Source organism: Biomphalaria glabrata, chromosome 13, assembly GCF_947242115.1.
Source record: "Biomphalaria glabrata chromosome 13, xgBioGlab47.1, whole genome shotgun sequence".
Taxonomy (NCBI): Eukaryota; Metazoa; Mollusca; class Gastropoda; family Planorbidae; genus Biomphalaria; species Biomphalaria glabrata.
Window position 1 is genome coordinate 37,813,356 of NC_074723.1, and position 22,295 is coordinate 37,835,650.

A 22,295-nucleotide genomic window follows, 5' to 3' on the forward strand; every position below is an offset into this window, starting at 1 on the left:
GGCATTTGCCCGAATGCCCATATAGCCAGTCCGCCCCTGGACTAAAGCTAGAAAAGTCTCTATGGTGTTTGTTTGAACTAATACTTGACATCACGTTTGCTTAACACACGTGCTTAACACGATATAAACAATTCAAGAACTTGACAACTCAATGGACCTCATTCACCAATCGTAAACAAACAACATTTAGCCATGTGATAATATTGATAAAACAATGGAAAAAAAAACGTATCACGTGACAGCCTTTATGGATTGCGTAATTTGTATAGAAGAGATAGAGAGGCTAAATGTTGTTTGTTTACGATTAGTGAATGAGGTCCATTTCCAAATAAGGGGCTACTTTAATACTATAGCTTTATGCTCTAACGAATGTAATATATTACATTCAAATACTGTACAATTAACCCTTTACCGTTGTACTCAACTTGAACTGGACTCTGTCTCGACTGTCCCGGACCGACACCTTTCGATGTAGGGGTCACGGAAGTCACGTCCGTACTGACTTCACTCTGGACTCCCTGCGTCGCACTGTCTTGCTGTGGATTAACAGTACCCGACTGAGGCGTCTTAACTCTGACACAATCTAAAGAAAGTGTTCAACCATGGTGCAACGATTATGCTATACAAGTGCAACATAAAAAGTCGCATCGACCGATAACTATGATACTTTTTAACTCTTTCTCTCCTAAGGGATGCTGCCAACGTTGATTTGACTCCCATTAAACTAAATTGATTTTTTGATTTATAAACTTTAATTTGTGTTGTGTACAAAGAGCATGCCCGCTCCTATAATTCAATAACAAATATAGGCTAACATTTTCTGATAACATACAAACAAATATTTGAAGTTTAATCATAGCAGGATAGTGAATTACAAATGAGGGGAAAGAATAATAGGCCTACTATCGGAGCGAGAAAAATAATTACGGAGAGAAAGAGTTAAGAGCTATAAAATTTTATTTTTAAAGCCAATGATAGTCATGTTTCATCAATACAATTTCAATTTATATATTGTTACGTATCTCTCCTACTATCCAGGCTCTCTTCTAACTGCACCACACGACACAACGAACTTAGAGAACCTCACAACTCAGGGCTCCAAAGTATCAGTCAGTTTAATTGCAAATACATTACAAACACTGTACAGTTGGCAACAACATTAACACTTGTCTTTACAAAAACCTAGTCTTGCTCCGCCTGACTTCACACACCGTGCTGGTTCTCGCCTCGTACTGGTCACATTGCGAGGTAACGTGAAGTCTCGTCTTTCTGACACACTCGCTCTTACATAATGTCTCTACTGGCCTTCTAGAATCGAATGGAACGTTCTTGACCACTCAGAATGATCACAATAGCCGAGACTTGCGTGCGTAATATTTACACACAGGTCGTTGCCGAACTGGCGTGTACTGTCACTGGTCACAGTTGACCGATCGTCCTGCGCTGGACTGGGGCGATTTGGGTAGGCTAAAAACACACAGCACTACCTCCATCTGTGTCACCACCAGGTTTACAACAATATATATATTTATATTCGGCCTTCTTTCCGTCCTCTTTTAGACGTAACCCTAGGGGTGACTGCATGCTTAGGGGAGCTGAAGCGCTGTAAAGGCCTATCTGGTGCCATGATGATGTTCGCCTTCACTAGCTTAGATGAAAGCAGGGAACAGGCCGCTGGAGAGAAATTAGAGTCCCAAAGAAAAGCCCCTTCCAAAGGCATGCACGGAGGACGAAAAAATAACTTAGGCCTACATAGACCCCAGTTCGAATTAAGTCTTTGTCTGCACCGGGTGGAGCCAGGGCCGGATTTAAGTACGTGGAGGCCCCAGGGCAAGATTTTGTGGAAGCCCCCAACAATTTTTCAAAAGCTTTAAGATCCACTTATGAATGATTATATCTAAAAGCATGTTATATTTTAGATATTTTAGAAGAAAGAAACAGTTCTTATAAATTTAATCTCACTTTCCCTTTAAACTTAGGAAAATCTATGGTGCCATACAGGATGAAACAGGGTGGAGGACACGCACTAACCATGAGTTATATCAATTATATGAAGACCCACCAATAGTGAACGAAATAAAAAAGAACAGACTACGTTGGGCAGGTCACCTTGAAAGAATGTCAGACAACAGAGGGGCGAAAATCGTATACAGGCAAAAACCAAAAGGCAGGCGACCCAAAGGCAGACCCCGAATGCGATGGATAGATGACGTGGAAGCAGATCTGAAGCAGCTTGGGGTTAGGGCGTGGAGACGAAAGGCCCAGGAGAGATCTGAATGGAAGGATGTGTTAAAGCAGGCCAGAGCCCTCCATGGGCTGTAGCGCCACTGGGATGGATGGATGGATTCCCTTTAAACAATAATTAATATGTATATTTTAGTTTAAAAAGTGTAGGCCTATAATTGTTCAGTTTTTGGAGTGAAAAGCCCTTGGAAGACTCACTGACGAAAACCCGGAGATGCACCGGCCAAACTGGTGAAAGCGCCTTAAAAAGATAACCCGAGAGCTTTAGGCAAACGAAACAATCTATCTATAAATAAGGCAACATTTAACAAGGTGGACGCGTTGAAAACCAACAAAAATTTAGTGTGAATGACATAATAACAAATATCAATGCATTAAATCGGGACAGTCAGAGGCGTAGCTAGGAATTTTCCATTGTTTGGGGTTCCGGGGGGGGGGGGGCTTGACCTCTTTGGGGGCCCCTGCATTTTGCGTAATATTTATTTTTTTGATGTAAAAAAACCCACTAATTTGGGGGCCCCCTCAAGTGAGACCCGGGGGGATTTTCAAATTCTCCCCCCTCCTTCTCATCCCACTCTAGCTACGCCACAGGGGACAGGAGACATCCAGCCGGAAGAAAACAATTTATGACTTAATAAGGTGGACAACTCACGAATAGAGAGACAATAGGATGATACACAGTTGTCTCCGTTGAACTAATACGAAATGATAGAGAGCATGCTTAACACTCCTGCAGGACTATAATGAGACACGGCTGTAGTGTAAACGAAAATTCGTAAAAATGGAAAAAGACTGAAATATATCTTGTAGCAAGAAGCTTATTCAAAATCGAGGTCAATTAGTTTACTTTGTGCAGAACCACAGTCCTTACCTGTCTACGATCTCTCAAGAAGGGGATGACGAGGATAATGTACACAAATGGCTTTCTATTAGAGAAAACTACAAAACATTGCAACACGAGAGACAGTGAAGTGTTACAGTAATGCAGCTAATTTTTGTTGTAAATATATCATCACATAATCTTTGATGCTCTCGCTGAGAGCATAAGGCCTGAGTTAGCCTTTAACAAGAGAAAGATAGCCATATAAGTAATAATTACTTTAGAATTCGTTAGATAGGACAATTTTAAATTGAATTAAAAAAGTAAACAAATTGGACAGAACACAAATCTTGTAGGTAAACGTTGTTGTTTGATGAGTGGAGTGTTACTGGTTGAACGTCAGATTTACTAGTTGAACGCCAGTTACTGGTTAAACGTCAGAGTTACTAGTTGAACGCCAGTTACTGGTTAAACGTCAGAGTTACTAGTTGAACGCCAGTTACTGGTTGAACAGCAGAGTTACTAGTTGAACGCCAGTTACTGGTTAAACGTCAGAGTTACTAGTTGAACGCCAGTTACTGGTTAAACGTCAGAGTTACTAGTTGAACGCCAGTTACTGGTTGAACAGCAGAGTTACTAGTTGAACGCCAGTTACTGGTTAAACGTCAGAGTTACTAGTTGAACGCCAGTTACTGGTTAAACGTCAGAGTTACTAGTTGAACCCCAGTTACTGGTTAAACGTCAGAGTTACTAGTTGAACGCCAGTTACTGGTTGAACGTCAGAGTTACTAGTTGAACGCCAGTTACTGGTTGAACGTCAGAGTTACTAGTTGAACGCCAGTTACTGGTTGAACGTCAGAGTTACTAGTTGAACGCCAGTTACTGGTTGAACGTCAGAGTTACTAGTTGAACGCCAGTTACTGGTTAAACGTCAGAGTTACTAGTTGAACGCCAGTTACTGGTTAAACGTCAGAGTTACTAGTTGAACGCCAGTTACTGGTTAAACGTCAGAGTTACTAGTTGAACGCCAGTTACTGGTTAAACGTCAGAGTTACTAGTTGAACGCCAGTTACTGGTTAAACGTCAGAGTTACTAGTTGAACGCCAGTTACTGGTTAAACGTCAGAGTTACTAGTTGAACGCCAGTTACTGGTTAAACGTCACAGTTACTAGTTGAACGCCAGTTACTGGTTAAACGTCAGAGTTACTAGTTGAACGCCAGTTACTGGTTAAACGTCAGAGTTACTAGTTGAACGCCAGTTACTGGTTGAACGTCAGAGTTACTAGTTGAACGCCAGTTACTGGTTGAACGTCAGAGTTACTAGTTGAACGCCAGTTACTGGTTGAACGTCAGAGTTACTAGTTGAACGCCAGTTACTGGTTGAACGTCAGAGTTACTAGTTGAACGCCAGTTACTGGTTGAACGTCAGAGTTACTAGTTGAACGCCAGTTACTGGTTGAACGTCAGAGTTACTAGTTGAACGCCAGTTACTGGTTGAACGTCAGAGTTACTAGTTGAACGCCAGTTACTGGTTGAACGTCAGAGTTACTAGTTGAACGCCAGTTACTGGTTAAACGTCAGAGTTACTAGTTGAACGCCAGTTACTGGTTAAACGTCAGAGTTACTAGTTGAACGCCAGTTACTGGTTAAACGTCAGAGTTACTAGTTGAACGCCAGTTACTGGTTAAACGTCAGAGTTACTAGTTGAACGCCAGTTACTGGTTAAACGTCAGAGTTACTAGTTGAACGCCAGTTACTGGTTGAACAGCAGATTTTGTTCACTTCTAGGAACACAAACATTGGGCCTTATCATTTCGAGGCCTCATGCTATCTATCTATCTATCTATCTATCTATCTATCTATCTATCTATCTATCTATCTATCTATCTATCTATCTATCTATCTATCTATCTATCTATCTATCTATCTATCTATCAATCTATCTTCCTATATCTATCTTCCTATATCTATCTCTATCTATCTATCTATCTATCTATCTATCTATCTATCTATCTATCTATCTATCTATCTATATAAAGAGAGAGAGGGGGGGGGGGAGACAGGGATTCACTGCATTAAATGACGACCAATTTGTGATTTCATTAGGTTTACTCGCACTGTTCAGCGTGCGCCAGGCAGGTGACAAAAAAAAAAGCAGTGACAAAAAGGAGGGCACTCGCGGAACTTGCATTCGATGTGATCGCAGAGAATCAAATTGTGTTGCTTTATATATTCTTTAGTGACAGTTTCGTGACTTTGTTTTGTAACACTGATTTGCTTTCATTTTGTCATTAGTAGGCCTATAGGGATTTATTGAAAAGTTCTGTCGGAGTCTTATTTCACCATCAAGCTCATAGTGATCATCTTCATCATACTGACCTTTGACTTTTGTCGCACGGGTGCTGTGGCGAATATAAAAAATAGGTTCTTTAATCTGATTTGCATAGGATTACCAAACAAAATAATCTCGGAAGCAGCTTACGTGAATTTTAATGTGTGAAATTGACGATTCTATTTTGTTTTCTTTTGGGACATTCGTTTCTCTTTTCAAAGGACGCAACTACAAACTGTCTAGTTTCTAATTTAATATCAGTTTTGAGCAGAAAATTGCAATAAAACTTTCGTAAAGGCACTCTACTGTATTGGAAAATATCAAGCTTTATATCGTGAAAGAAAGTCTACAAGCCTATTTCGCATTTTCACATTTAGGACTATAAGAGCAGTAGACTCAACAAAATGATTTGGAAAATGAAGACCTTTCTGGGTTCAGTGATTTTGCTATCAACGTGTAAGTAACATTTTAACAAATCAATTAGGTCTGCTTTTAATGTTCATTGTGTGTTCATTTTAGAGAGTCCATCCGATTACTTTTTTTTTTTGCATTGTAGCCTACTGGCAGGGCCTATATAATCAAAGTCCAAAACACAACAATAGGAGGAACTGTAATTTCTTTTTTGTCTTTTGAGTTTCGGATTTTTTTTTTTCAGAAATAATTACACCATAGTCAAATTTACTGTACGGCGGAAGGGTTCAAACACGAACCATCGTAACGACAGTCCGAGGCGCATACCATAAGACCAGGCACTGGCAGGCAGCTATCCATATTTCACATTATAGGCCTATGGACTGCAGTTCCTTAAGTAGGCTATCTGTCAAAAATCATCTTATTTTACTTTTTAAAGAATGGTCAATGTTTTGTTATGTTTTAGAAATATAGATTCGATATTATATTATTAGCGATATCTATTGATAGTTTATCTGAAAATTAATAATTAATAAATATAAAATAAATATAAATAATAAATATAAAGATTGGGTGGGGAGGGGGGGACATATTTGTGAATTAAAAAAAAAAAGAACAAAGAGTGTAAATAAAAATCTGAAATTTAAAAACAGAAAATTAAGAGACGTCCTTTCATCTTCTAAATTGGACCAGCAACACAATTTATTCAAAACATTCTTTTCAAGAAAGCATTTCAACATAGCCGCCATGCCCATTTCTACCCCGCCTACATGACCATATTTGAATGAACTTCATGAACAGAAAAGTCTAAGAAAAATCGGAAAAATCTTGGAAGCCACCCGCTCCATCAGAAGTGGTCGCGAAGTGGGCTACTATACTGTCAATCTTGACAAGAACAGAGCGGTACAAAAACTCGTTCGTACCTTACTCGGTCAGACTATATCAACACCAGTCGTTGATCAGGAAACATGAAAAGGACCAAAATGCCTGTGTGTAATCGCTGAATAAACTCTTTATGTTGTGTCTGTTCTATTTATTTATGTGTATGTTTCTGTTGTGTTGTCTTTATATGAGAAAGGAGTCCAAATTTCCATACGGATCAATAAAGCAGTCTTAGTCTTAGTATTTATTGCGTTGCAACAGTCAAAACGATGACCCCCCTTACCTTTACCTTTACCTATCCCTTAGTCTGTTGGACCGTTGGGGCACCAGGCTAGATTTGTCGACCGTCTTTCTCCATTCCTCCCTTTTTTTTGCCTTGTTCAGAACCTCTCTCAATGGCAGGCCTGTCCATCGCTTTTTCTGTCTGCCTCTTCTTCTTTTCCTGGCACTGTTCCCTGAAGAAAGGTCTTTGCGAGCCCCGTAGATCTCGTAATGTGGCCAAAGGTTTTAAGCTTTCGTTTTTTCACAATAGTAAGCAGGTCGTCATGAGCTCCGATCGCTACAGTAACCCTGTCTCTGATTTCTTGGTTTGTGATGCGGTCTTTGAATGTGATGCCTAGGATCCTTCTGTAGCATCTCAATTCCATTGCTAGGATTCTCCTCTCAAGCTCTGCATTCAACGTCCACGACTCACAAGCATATAAAAATGTGGCCATGACCAGAGAGCGCATCAGTCTAATTTTGGTGCCGAGGGCTAATTCTTATCTTTCCATATTATTTTAAGTTTTGAAAGGGCTGCTGTGAACTGTGCTATTCGGGCCAATAATTCGGGTTTTGTTCCCTCATCTGAGACAATAGCTCCGAGGTATTTGAAGCTGTTAACACTAGTTAGCTTTTCACCTCCAATACTGATGCCTCTTTTAAAGCCCTGATGGCTATTGGTCATAATTTGAGTTTTTTCGGCATTTATTTGCATGCCATATGCTGCGGAAGTCTTGTCAATGCACATCACCAGGTCAGCTAGTTCTTCTTCTGTCCCTGCTAGGCCGTCAATGTCATCTGCGAAGCGCAAATTAGTAATTCTTCTTCCTCCAATGCTAACAGTACCTTCATAGCCCTCGAGGGCATCTTCCATTATCCTTTCAAGAAAGATATTGAAGAGTGTTGGTGACAGTAGGCAGCCTTGTCTTACTCCAACTGTGGTTTTGAACCAGTCCCCAATATTATTGTTGAAGTACACCGCACTGGTGGCCTCCTTGTAGAGGTTCTGGATAACTTTGATTATGTTTTTATTAATGTTGTACTTTTCCATTGTCGCCCAGAGTGCTCCGTGCCATACTCGATCGAAAGCTTTCTTGAAATCAATAAAGACATGGAAAAGATTCTCTTGGTGTTGGAGATATTTCTCACAGAGTATTCTGAGGTTTAGGATTGGCTCTGTTGTGCTGCGACCTTGTCTAAAACCTGCTTGTTCTTCTGATATGATGTTGTCTGCTATCGGTTTTAGCCGATAACAGAGGATATACTCCAACTCTGTGACAAGCGACGGGAGCTTAAAGGGAAAAAGCTGTCCGACCCAAAATATGTCCAAGAATACAAAAGCGTCAACAAACGGATTAGAAAGGGAATGAAAGAAGCGAAGAAAAAGTGGATAGAGAATAAGTGTCAAGAAATTGAACAGGGACTTAATAGAAACAACAGCAAAAAAGCGTACCAATTAGTAAAGGACCTCACTACTTCAAAGCATGGAAGAACCAACACAATACAAGACAAAAACAACAAATGCTTAACCGAGGACAAAGATGTGTTGAAAAGATGGACGGAATACTGTTCAGAGTTGTATAACTTTGAAATCTCAGGAGATCCAGAGATACTAAATGTATCCGATTCTTCGCTCGGAAGTAGCAGCAGCAGTAAAAGCCCTGAAAAAGGGAAAATCGGCCGGAGTTGACAACATTCCTGGCGAACTTCTTCAGGCGGGAGGAGAAACTATGATAAACGCACTCTATATGATTTGCAACAAGATCTGAAAATCAGGAGATTGGCCCAAACCCTGGACCCAATCACTCATAATAACCCTTCCAAAGAAAGGCAACTTACAACTCTGTCAAAACTATCGCACCATCAGCCTCATAAGTCATCCCAGCAAAGTACTGTTAAAAAATGATGACCCCCCACCCCCAAATAAAAATTAATATGCAGCCTCGATTGTTCTTCACATTATCGGTCAGTGTCTCCTCCTACTTTGGGCTTATTTTAACTTGCTCTACCGTCGCCAGGAGAAAGCTCTTTACAACTCAGAAGCAGTGTTCCCCCAACCCCTCCCCCCCCCCCCCCAAAGCCCACTAAAAAATGACATAGGGCAGCGCCAACATACTTTTTTGTTTTCCATCTAGAGCCGAGGTTCTCAATGTAACTGGCCTTTTGACGTGGTATTAGTATTACACATAAGGCTGGTCACTAAGATGTAGAAGCTTGTATCACAATCAATGTGTCGCGAATGCTGTAGAATGCTGGCTTCGTGCTGCCTGGAGTCACACTTGACACGTAACAAACACAAATAGTATAGTTCCGTGAATTGACTAGAATCCGAATTGAAGCAGACAAGACATAACGTTTATTCAATGACAATATTCTGCACTTCATAGTAGTTACAAAAATGCATAGAAATATAGTTACGTTCGCTTAACAGCGGTACCAAATATATCCAATATACTAAGTCCTCAAGAGCAGGTGTATATATACGAAATTCTACCCAAGAGAATGATCGTATTTATGACAGTCACAATAGCTTGGGCTTGTGCCTACATTTACAGCCCCTCTCACATGTTCATACGTATGTTGTAGTATGTAACATGAGAATGACTTTCTGACGGAAAACTTCTGACTATTATGGGGAAAACATTTTTTTTTTGGTCTACTAAGTTACTAGATCTATATAACAGTTTGATAACCACTGCGTATTTACCCCGTTTAGATTTAGCTAATTAACAAATTAGCATCGAAGCTCGTGCTAACCTGGACAGCTTCCGTTTGCCCGGTGATTGTTTATCGAAACATTGAATGCACCTTGTACGATTGTCTGGCTATAGAATATCAACACCAACACATACTGTCACATAGTGACATAGACTAGCAGGTAAGTTAATTTTTTTTTTAAATATATAGTGATTTTAGTCTAGACTCCGCTGCTAAAAGCGGAGGAAATTACCCTATATTGGCCTATAATATATATATAATTATATTATAATTATATTATTTATATATGATATAAATAATCTAAGTCTAAATATAGAATCTAGATGTAGATCTAGATCTAGACTCTAGATCTAAAACTAATATGATTTATTATATAAGAATATAGATCTATATCTAGAACTAGAATCTAGTCACTAGTGTAGATATAAAGAATAAATGAATTTAATAACCATAACTTAACTTCTTAAGACACTTAGAATACTTAGATCTAGATCTATAACTATAAGTCAAGTAACAAGTTAAGTAAGCCGGCATTTAAGCAGTCTAATGACTCTCTAGACTCTAGAAATAGATCTAGATCTAGAATTCTAGATCTAGAATCTATGTCTAGTTGAATAGTTCTAAAATTCAAAATCATTGGACACTGCCATTCAAGCAATCATGATTCACTCAATGACTCATTATTGACATCATAAAGGATAATTTTTTACATTCAGTGGCATCTTCAAAAACCTTCAAAACCTACACATTTCATTTGTATAGTCTAGAGAATCTAGTCATAGTGACAGGTCTGACAGTCATACATGTTAATATTATTATTGACTTAAATTTAAACTCTGCTAACTCTTTGGTTTTCCTGGCTGATTCAGGCAACCCATTCCATTCTCTAATCAATGGCACTTTTATAGTCACTAGGCAAGAAAAAGCACTTCTTGTATGAATTAGTTCTAGCATATATATTTGGAATTTATATGAAATGTGCCCCTATCTATAGATTTTATATACAGAGTCTAGATAAGATGTAGATCTATATAGATTTACTTAATTATTCATGCCTTCATGGCATGAAGGCTTGTGTTCAGGAAAGTGGAGAACCTTTTAAAGTATCATATGGGGTAAAACAAGGTTGTTTCCTAGCACCCACACTGTTCAGCATTATGTTTTCTGCTATGCTGACAGATGCATTCACAAATAGAGATACAAACGGGATAAATATAACATATAGATTTGATGGTGGCCTATACAACCTGAAGCGGCTCAAAGCAAAGTAAAAAAAAAAAATCAGCAGTAATCAGGGATCTGCTATTTGCTGACAACTGTGCCCTAAATGCCTGCTCTGAAAATTATCTGCAAAAGATCATTAGTAACTATGTATAGCCAATGCTAGTGCATCCTATTTCAGAATGTCTAAAATGTTTGGAATAGATGGGTATCTCCACATACACAAAGCTAGGGATTTATTGAGCTGTCCTCCTCCCGACAGTTCTCTATGCCTAAAAAACCTGGACAGTGTGTATATATATACTTTCACATGACCCATCTCAGAAAAATACTGAATGTTAAATGGCAAGAAAAGATACCAGATACTGAAATCCTTCAAAGAGCGGGCCTGCAAAGCATGCACACAATCCTGATGCAGTCCCAGCTGTGATGAGAAGGCCACATCTGCGCAGTAGACGACTGCAGCATCCCTAAACGACTCCTGTATGGCCAATTAAGGGAAGGAAAGCCCTCACAAGGTGGACAAAGAAAACACTTCAGTGACACCCTCAAAGCTTCTCTGGAGACAGAAGCACATAAAACTGGCGCACATATTGCAGGGGGCACTAGAACATCACTGGGAGAAAAATAGCGTCAGAAAAAAAAATCAAAGGCCAATGACGCTAGCTCCAGCTGGAATAACCTGCCCATTGTGCAGCCAAACTTTCCGGGCTCACATGTTTGTTAAATGTTTTACATGTTTTGGGTGTTCCTTCAGAGTTGAAGATTCCAAACCTCCCACAGGATGACTGGGGATGGGAGCGGCAGGGTTTGAACCCTGGACCATCGATAAATCGGAACAACAGTCCAAGCGCGCAAACCGCACGACCAGGCAGCCATCCAAGATCTCACCAGCCACATGTGGAGGAAAGAGAAAGTTAAGGTGGTTGGTCGTTGTGCTGGCCACATGACACACTGCTTGTAAACCATTGGCCAAAGAAACAGATGACCTTAACATCATCTGCCTTATAGATAGCAAGGTCTAAAAGGGGAACTTAACTTTTCTAACTCTGAGATTTCAGATATTTAGAAAACATGTTATTACTTACTTACTTGTATAAGGAAGAAAAACGCACAATCCGAAAAATGGCCAGCTCCTTTACCACCGAAGCAAAAGCCACCTTAACCTGCGCTATCTGTGGACGGGAGTGTCTCTCTAAAATAGGGCTCCACAGCCACATGAGGAAGTGTGCTCTGAGATGAACCATAGTCGTTCTACGACTGAAGGAGGCCAACGATGTATAAATATTTTTGATTATATTTTGATTGAGCTTTAACTGCTGGTTTCTTTCATTACAATATTATATATATGCACATAGACTGATTGATCTGATTTGTTACCGGTACACTGTTTTTACATTTTAGCTTAAAATGTTGATTTCCTTCATTACAGCATTATCTAGATCTGATTTATGACTGTTTTTGTGTGTTAGAAATTAGAAAATTAAAAAATAAATAAATTTGTTGATCTAATCAATATTTATATTTATAATTTTCAGATCTGAAGCCAGTGTTTTATGGCTCTATAATAAAAACTAAAATGTAACTCTTTGAGCTATTCCAACTTACCTAGATAACAATAAGCTGTCAAATAGTGTACAGGAGACTAACTTTGAAAATAAAGACCTCTAGCTGCTTTAACTTAGGTAAGAAAAATAGTAAAGAGTTTGGATTAAATGAATTTCTACATTTAATAATTATTTATTAAGTGAAGTAATTTCAAATCTAAAGTATAATTTGTTGTAATGTGTTTTATTTTTTCAAAGTTTAATTTATATCTTCAGGTCAATCCTTAGCCAAGATAAATCAGCAATATGCTCCTGCAAAAGGATAATACATTTTTTCAAAAGAAATAGAAACTACTGAAGACTGTTGTGAGGATGGTGCCAAGTTTGAACAATGACCACCATCATCCTCCCTGTCCTCCAGTTGTGGTCTTAAACTTTATATCTAAGAAAAACAAACAGAACCAGACTTTTTTAATGCTAAATAACTACCAGGCCTGTACAATTCAGTAGACAATTGTCTACTGAATATTTTAGGGACTTGATGGTAATGTTTTGAATCATTCAGTGTGGAATCAAATGTATCACTGATATTCAAACTATGATCCATAGTCCATATCCAGCGAGTGACAGGTCTTAACTGGTCACTTGAAATTCTCGCTATGCAGAATGAAGCAGAAAAGACTTAATTCATTGAACACCACAATTTTGTGTGACCTGTGACACACATATTGCACACATGTGGCCCCTAGAGCAAACAAGATTCAGCACCATTGTAATACATACAGTTTGCAAGCCAACATAATTTTTTATTTGGATCTGAGAACATTTATAAGTATCTAACACTATTCAACACTTTCTGACAGCCGAAACTTTGCAAAATACATGGTTAAAATGCTGTCTCATGTATTTCAATGAAGTGTGATTTATCAGTATATTGTAACAAGTACTGCGTCTCTGTGTAACTGGTTTCTAAAACTAACATAAAACTATTTTGCTAAAAAAAATATTTAAATGTACTTTTTTCCTTTAAGATAGGACTTTTTTTTTTCCTTTTAGTACAATACTTATAATAGCATCATATGCAGGAAAAATGCAGGTAGCTGATTTGTATGCTGACTTTATCAATCTCACCAGTGAGATATAGTGAGTCACGATGGCTGGTGGTGAATTCTATCTCAGCTCGGATGCCCTTCAAGATTCATTGCTATTCTGAAGCTACTGCATGTGGGTCGAAAGGTTAAATCAGCTTATTTCTCTGTAGAGAATGATGTGATGCAAGGCTGTGTGTGTTGATAATATTACTACACTCTGTAGCTTTAGACAGTAAAGGAATCCATCCTATACCTAAATTAGGCAACTATCCTTCAATGATGCTTTGCTGGAGTAAAACATGGCCAGTTATCCAGCCAGAGCTGGAAATGAGCTCCTGCACAAACTTAGTACTCTTAGTGCTATTGATGACTAAGATACATTGTAGTATATAAACTATGGTAAATTAATTTTTTTTATATTAGTCACCAAGAATTTTGGACCCTAAGCTGGATATTTTAAAATTTAAAAAATACATTATTTTTCAGACTTATCTACATACAAAGAAATCCCAGATGAATAGAATCACTATTTCACTCCTCGTTACTTTCATTATTTAGTTTTAATTCAAACAACTAGTTTCTTACCATGTTTTATTGTGCTTTAAATGAAGACTGCTTAACACACATGCAAGTTCTCAACTATGCATTCTAGATAAGACTTCAAAGTACTTTAAAACATTTATTTACCAGGGGAATATGTCATTAAGTCTCCAAGATTAAGTGTCTCAAGTGTCACTACACTATTCCTGGCTAGCCTATGTTTGTTATAACATGTTATAACAGTTTCATTCTAGCTACACTTTTGGTTTTGAGATTTCTATTCACAAAATTATTTCTTTATTCTTCTAAATATGTATCCTAACTGTATATTCTACTAAATATGTATCCTAACTGTATATAACATTTTTTAGTTTTTCAGATTTCCCTTAGCGGAAATGCCAAAAGTAAGCTATCTCTCCACTGTTCACTGGACCTGACAGAGAATCTGGTATTGAAATCATTGAATCCAAATCTAGTTGCAGCCAAAGTGAGCGAAAGTATGAAAAATGTTATGGTGAGTACACTTTGATTGACATTTTAGCCTAGGTTTTGGTCAATGAATAACATCTTTATAGGTACATGTAATACTGTTTGATTGTCAAAAGAGCTTAGCTGAAGGCTCTTCTTGAACAACCATTCTGTCTGGAAGAGATCCAAGTCAATACCTATGTAAAGCATTGCTATTTCCAATTTATCTGGCCGAAGGCCGAGTACACCAGAAACCTCCGCCACTTTCCTTTGTTGTGCCAAGCTAACCGTGCAGGACTCGCCATTAGTGTAACGGTCCCAGAGGAGCGGCGCATGGATTATTGACAGGGACGTGTGAGCTCTCTTTCTACTCCACTCAGTGCAATGGGAAAGCTCTTGCATTCCCTTGAACACTCCCACAGGAGGTTTGTTTTGCTATTCATTTAGCCTGATCACTTCCTCAAATGATCGTTTCCACTCAGGTACCACGTTGAGGCAGAATAGCATACTCGGGAGATGTAATACCAGAAATTAATGTAGTCCCATCCTGAACATCTTTAGAGCAACATAGTATAGAAAAAAAAGTCTAGACATTTTTTGTAACATTGAGAATTTTCTTGCAGAATTAATCTTAAGTGTCTTCATAGACATATAAGATAGGTTTTCTTTGCTATTTCACTGTGAACTATTTTTTTTTTTTATTGGTTACTGCCACTGACTGACTAGTGGCCAATTAGAATCACTACTTTCCTCTTGCTATCAACACAATCTACTTTTTAGATTCAGCTCCTCTTTAATTCTTGAGTTTTATTATGTTAAGAGGTTTTATTTCCACCTCTGCTTATCTGATTTACTCTTAACACCTCTATTCATCCTATCCCCTTTGGGTTGGAACTCAAAATCAGTGAAACTAGCTTTTAAAATAAAACATCACTGGTTCATTACATCAATGGATTCAGGATTTCCTGAAAGGTAGAGAACAAACTGTAATATTTAAATGGCTCTAAACCAACATTAACAGTCAACTCATGTGTACATCAAGGAACAGTCTTAGTATAATTTACATAAATGAATTACCAATTTGCATTAGTTGCATTTGTCAGATTATTTGCAGATGAATTATAGAGATGGAAATCTAATTGGAGCATGTCTTTCCACCCAGAAAAATGTCAGTTATTAAGAGTAATAAAAAATTTAAAACAAATAAATACCACATATCTTCATCTAGGTAAATCAGTTACATGGACTAAAAACTCCAAATACCTAGGTGTTATAGTAAATGAAAAATTATCATGGAACCTCATATAGAGGAAATTTTTAAAAATCAAACAAAGCAAAAGGTTTTTATTAAAATATTTTTTTTTTTACAAATCCAATAAAGACAAACTCAAATGTTATTTATCCTTGATTAGGGTTAAAAGAATATGCATCCTCTGTTTGGGACCCCTCAACTTAAGAAAAAAACATTTAGAAACAAGAAGAGACACAAAATAGTGCAGTGAGATTCATAACAAATCAATATTCACATTTAGTCAGAATAACACCATTAGTAGAATCATTTAATTTAGAAAGACCCTTCAGGATAGAAGACTAAAGTAGCAATTATACATAAAACACTGAACCAAAATCTTCATATACAAAAAAAAAAAAAAAAAAAAAAAAAAAAAAAAAAAAAAAGCAAACTTATATAACACTAAGAAAGACAAAGAGATAAGCACAATTCTGATTCTATTTGCTACTAGGATGAATTCAATAAGTGCTCATTCTTCAGCCAGGAAAACATTAATATGATTTTATGCACATATTAATGTATTAATTAGACATCTATAAAAAAAAGTTTTCATTGCAGAATCAAGAAAGACCTTCAGTTAATACCAAGGAAGTGATTACAGTTAACACAAGTCTGGACCTGGACACATTCTCAAAGCTCTTACCTTTCTTGCGATGTTACTTTGTGAATTCTCCGGTGAATGAAGAAAACAAACTAAATATGGAGGACCAAGGTATTTTTGTGAACAGTCTTTATGTGAATATCTTATTACTCATATAGTTTAGTTTTGTATATTTACTTCAGATTTTGTGTGTGAGATTATATACATATATATAGTATTCTCTGTAAAGAGTATGGCTTAACAATTAGCATGAAGAAAAAAAGTTATGGGACCACCTGCTACAACATCACCCTCCATCCTCATAGATGATAACAAACTGGATGCTGTTAATGAATTCTGCTATCTTGGATCCACAATTTAGGATGACCTGTCTCTAGAAGAGGAGAAATGGTTACAGAAGACTGCCTCAACATTCGCTAGACTCAAGTCAAGAGTTTGTGAAAACTAGAAGCTCACTACAGCAACTAAAATGGTGGTCTACAAGGCATGCGTTCTGAGTAAGCTATTGTACAGCAGTGAGTCGTGGACCACCTACGCAAAGCAAGAGAAAAAACTAAACTCATTCCATTTGCGCTCTCTCCGAAGAATCTTGAAAATCACATGGAAAGAAAGAGATCCTTCTTGCACGAACAGGTATCTTTACAGTCCTCAGACAACACCACCTGCGCTGGCTTGGACATGTTCGCCGGATGGAAGACAATCGCATCCTGAAAATTATTCTCTGTGGGCCACTTGAGTTTGAAAACTGGTCGCTCCCACCTCCTTTACATGGATGTAACAAAATGGGACCTAAAATCAGCAAACATAGATACTGACCATTGACATAGCCTTAGCCTTCACTAGGGACAGCAAAAAAACATGGGCCTCAGCTCTGGAAGAAAAGCATGCCATGTGAAAAATGGCCAGCTCCTCTACCACCTAATTGAAAGTCACCTTAACCTGCAATATTTGTGGACGGGAATGTCTCTCCAAAATAGGACTCCACAGCTACATGAAAAAGTGTTTGAGATGAACCATAGTCACTCTACAACTGAAGGGGGCCAACTGGAAGTATTCTCTAAAACAGACATAAGTTAGCTTTTTATAAAATACATTCCTTGACTGGCTTTTTTATAAAAAGTTTAAAACAACAACACATGAGGGTATGGGTTGGCTGAGATATTAATCACACCAATAAGTTTTTATTTATGGTAAAGTAAATACACTTAAGAATACAGTGACACTTAAAAATAGATATACAGTTATACAAATTTCACCCTTGTTTTTTATTGAAAAGTAAAAACATTTGTTAATATATTAGTACAACACTTTTAGCTGAAATAAAAAATTGAATACTTGTGTGTGATGCTCTTGAAATAGTACAGATCAACACATATACATGTAAAGTATCAAGTCTCATTGAAAATAGGTCACATTATTTACAAACATTGAAAACGTCCAAAACAAACTCACACTAAAACCCCAACTTGCCTCTCGCTCTACCTCTGAATCTTCTCCTGTCCAAGCCACATACAAACATTCACAGGTTGGCCCTTGAAACAGAAACATGGATTACCTTGGTCTACAGCATCAAACACACAAAGATATTTAGAAAGAAAAGAAATCCAACATCTTTTTTATGATTTTTGAATTGGTGACTTGGCTTGACCAAGTGATAGAGTGCTTGGCTTCTGAACCGCAGGTCCTGTAGCTTAAATGCTGGTGAAGACTTTGGTTTTTAATTTCTGGATCTTCGGGGCGCCTCTGAGTCCACCCAGACCTAGCATTAGTAAATTTGAACTCTCAACCTTAAACCGTACATGAGGATATTAACTCATGGATACTATCAGAAAAATATTGCACAAGTCAGCCTCTGAGATCCTAGGAACAAAGCAAAGGAAACTTAAGCCATGGGTTACACAAACATCCTTGATTTATGTAATGGAAGTAGAGAACTAAAAACAAAAAAAAAAGTGAATCCCTTTCTGGCAGAAGAATGCAGTTCAACCAACAAAGAAATATGCATGAAAATGAAGTCAACAAAAGAAAAATTAATCTTTGACCAGCGAAGTATAAGCGATAGTTGCTTGAAAGCTGGCAATAGCAAAAAAGCATTTGAATCATTAGAACCTTTAACAAACTGGAACCTTATATTCTTTTTCTCTAAATTATAAAAACAGTAGCAAACTATTGAAAAGATATTTGCACCAATAGTGTTATTTTGGAATACATTTTTTATAGTTAAAAAAATTGATTCAGAAACTTGCAATTTCTTTATTTATAGCCTCAAAAACTACTAGACTTATCAAGACTACAAATCCAATTCCAATGTATTCAACTAATGCTGATGGTATGTTTTACTTTTTATCTAGAAAGTCTATGTAGTAAGCTAGAAAAATGAAAGCCATAATGTTTCAACTTTGTAATGATGCAAACTTATAAAAAAAATTAATTAATTGATATTTGATTTAAAATAAAACACAATTATTCAATTTCTTTGTTCATAGCCTCAAACACAACCAGACTTAATGAGACCACTGACCCAACCTATTCAACTAATGCTGATGGTATGTTTTACTTTTTATCTACTAAATCTATGTTTAAGCCTTACCTTATTTTCTTAGACCCCGGAAATTCTAGTACACATTCATGCTTCATAATGAATCATGGACAAGGTGATAGCAAATTCATTGTAATATCTCATGTGGTGACTTTCATGTGTGATGCAAATGTATCACACTATATGTAAAAGTGTATTAACAATGAATCACTATATAAAATGCTCTTAAAACAATGGGTGTACCTTTCACAGCATTCTTCACAGAAGTAGTAAGGACGATACGGACTCACATTCCTTTTTTAGATAGTAACATGATAATAAAAATAACAAACATGAGCCACCTCTAGTTCCAATACAAGCCTAAAGTTCAGTCCCTTTAGAGAGGCAAAAGGCAATATCCTTGCAATACTATTGTACAAAACTATGGCATCAAAACTGCTGCAAGATTGTAGTAACAGTTTGCATACTCACATTAAACAAGGGTAAGCCAACAGTACTGCAAGATAGCACTATAGAGCCACAAAACCAACAGTACTGCAAGATAGCATTATATATATAGCTCTTTCTGTCTCAAGACAATGGATGTGCCCAGATGAGTCACTGGCTTTAGTTATGTCTTGAGATGGTGCTGAATCTGGAGTGACTGATCAAGCCAATTCTAGAGCGGCAGAGTTTGCCACAGTTCATGCATATACATCTGTCCTAGGGCTAGCTGACAGGGCAGATTTCTTTTTCTTTCTCTTGGCTGACGCAGCATGGGTCTGGCTCCCTCTGCAAGCTCAGCGTGTAACATGTCTTTAGGAATTCTTCCATCTGACATACGATGATACGAGTGACATGACCGAGCCAGCATAGTCTTCTCTGTTTAAGGAGAGCATAGATGCTATGCATGTTGGCCTGTGTCAAAACTTTCTGGTTGGTGACATGATCCCTCCAGAAGATGCACATTATGCGTCGCAGGCGGCGTAGGTGGAAGCTATTTAATCTGTGTTCTTGAGGCATGTAAGTTGCCCAGCTCTCACTGCCATAGATAAGTGTGCTCAGAATGCAGGCATTGTAGACAAGGATTTTTGTTACCGTGGTCAATTTGGTATTTTCCCACACATGCTTGGAGAGTTTTGCCATTGCTGCAGAAGCCTTTCCTATTCTTTTTGTCAGCTCTGTGTCTAAATCTAGGTTGCTGGCTATTGTTGTTCCCAAATATGTGAATTCCTGTGCCACCGTAAGTGTGTGATTTCCAATATGTATCACTGATAGCATTATAGAGCCACAAAACCAACAGAACTGTAAGATAGCATTACAGAGCCATAAAACCAACATTCATCATAGTGAGAATAAGGGTCTATAACAAAAAGCAATACAGCAGCAAAAGTGTGTAAGGTAGCATTATAGAGCCATCAAACCAACATTCATCATAGTGAGAACAAGGGTCTATAACTAAAAGCAATACAGCAGCAAAATTGTGTTTTAGGAGTCAGCACACAAAAAGACTTGGTGCCAGAATAATATAAGTACACTGACAATTGGTTTTTAGAAGAGTATCATAGATTTGTTGAGATTTTAAGACAAATATTGTGATTTCGGAATTATTATTTTTTTACTTTACTTTTTTCTAAATGTTTTTCATAATTATAATATTGTTTTTTGTTTTTTTTTCTCTTAGGCTCAATGGAAAAAAAATCCTAATGGTCATTTCAATTTGCTCAACTTTCTTGATTGCTGTTGCATTTGGTTTGTACTGGCATTTTAATTTACATTTGGAAAAGAGTATTCAATGTCGGTTCAGGTGAAATTATTTTTTGTATTTAAAGGATTATAAGCTATATTTGTTTTGATTTTTAAATCAACTTTCTCATCCTTTTTCTGTTTCCCATGTTTGGTACTTATAAATACAGACGGTACTTCAAAAAAGAAGATGATTACTATTTGGGCATAAATAAACCCACCCCTTTGTAGACACTACTCCCATCTTTATAAAACTCTAAACCAGGCCCTCTTAGTCTTTAAATGCCCCTAATTAATTCACAAATCCGTTTACCACATTAACCCAGCATAACCAGCTGAAAGAAAACAACAAATTATGCTATTCTTCCTTGGTACAGACCGCAAAAAGAGCTCAGGGCAAAAAGCTGGCTGGAAAAACTAGAACGACGCAGAGCAGTCCTCTGTATTTTTAGTTCCTATTTCTCACAATGATGCTAAATGTTTTACTCACCATAAACTTTTTTTTATGTGCGCAATGGAAAATCATGTCTGATTTTGGGTTAAATTTTTCCAACTTACCTAGTGTGTGTTTTTATTATATTAAGGAAGCCACTTGACAAATATAAGCCCAACGTCCATCCACTGATTCTTCACCAGGACGTTTGAAGGAAAGGTTTTAGCTGTTTAAGATATCACTCGCGGAAGTTTGATATTAATAAAATATAATTCCTTTTTGTTCAACTAAAATAAAAGCAAAAGGAAATTTGAAGTTTTTTTTGCTTAAATACAACATATTCATCATCCTATATCTTCAAAGCTGATAGAATCCTCCTAGCATTGTTTAAGTTAGCTAAATCATACACAAATTTTCGTATATCAATACCTTCTGATTCATAAGCCAGCAATTCATGTATATTTTTAACAGCACCAATATTAAAAAGCTACTTTTTGTGCTTATTGTCATGCTAATGTCTCAGAAACTAGAAATGCTATTGAATAACTTATTTCACCATGGCCTTAAATGTGCTTAAAAAAAAAAAAGATGTGACAGCTGCTTTTAGCCTGATCCCTTTTTTTAAATATTAAACATGCATCTAGGTGAATTTCTAAACTAGCATAATGTTCTGTTTCAAGTTTCAATAAAGCAAAAACACTATATATTTATGTATACATAAATACAAGGAAATGCAAAAGAGAAATTACACATACATGCACACGCATGCGTGTGCACAGACACACACATATATACACATACATACATACATACACACATACATATAGCATTACTAATATTTTTACATTATTTTTAAAACTTTGTAGCAGCCCATTTGTCTCTGTTTTAGTAATGTAAGATTTGTTTGATTTTTATTTGTTACATATTTGTAAAAAAAATTAATAGTTATAAATAAACTTATGTAAAAAAAATTCACAATATATTTTCACTGTTATTTTGGTTGAAACCAATTTTATAACAACAAAAAAGATTCTTTCAGTATTGTTTCATTTTTTTAATTTCTCAGGCTCCTCAACAGCTGTTCAATTCAGGTAAGAATTTATTTATTTTTTTAATGTTTCTTTTTTGCAAACCTTGTTGATGTCCAAGAGCTGAGCCGAAGGCTCTTCGA

At 37.0% G+C, this 22,295-nt stretch overlaps 1 protein-coding gene across 1 annotated transcript; it reads left to right on the forward strand.

Moving 5' to 3' along the window:
• Window positions 1-9,435: 9,435 nt before the first annotated feature.
• On the forward strand, window positions 9,436-22,007 carry LOC129922279 (uncharacterized). The gene is made up of 8 exons (XM_056007572.1): window positions 9,436-9,828; window positions 12,428-12,574; window positions 12,713-13,672; window positions 14,439-14,581; window positions 16,385-16,538; window positions 18,691-18,756; window positions 18,914-18,973; window positions 20,630-22,007. Exons 3-8 carry the CDS (start codon window positions 13,546-13,548, stop codon window positions 20,650-20,652), a joined length of 573 nt encoding a protein of 190 aa, XP_055863547.1. The 5' UTR covers window positions 9,436-9,828; window positions 12,428-12,574; window positions 12,713-13,545; the 3' UTR covers window positions 20,653-22,007.
• Window positions 22,008-22,295: the final 288 nt, after the last annotated feature.

Excerpts from the sequence above, each read along its gene's own strand:
- LOC129922279 (XM_056007572.1), top strand. The coding sequence starts at position 13,546 with ATGCTGACTTTATCAATCTCACCAGTGAGATATAGTGAGTCACGATGG. Across the intron at positions 14,582-16,384 it reads AAAGTATGAAAAATGTTATG|AATCAAGAAAGACCTTCAGT; the intron begins GTGAGTACACTT and ends TTTTCATTGCAG. Across the intron at positions 18,757-18,913 it reads GTATTCAACTAATGCTGATG|CCTCAAACACAACCAGACTT; the intron begins GTATGTTTTACT and ends CTTTGTTCATAG.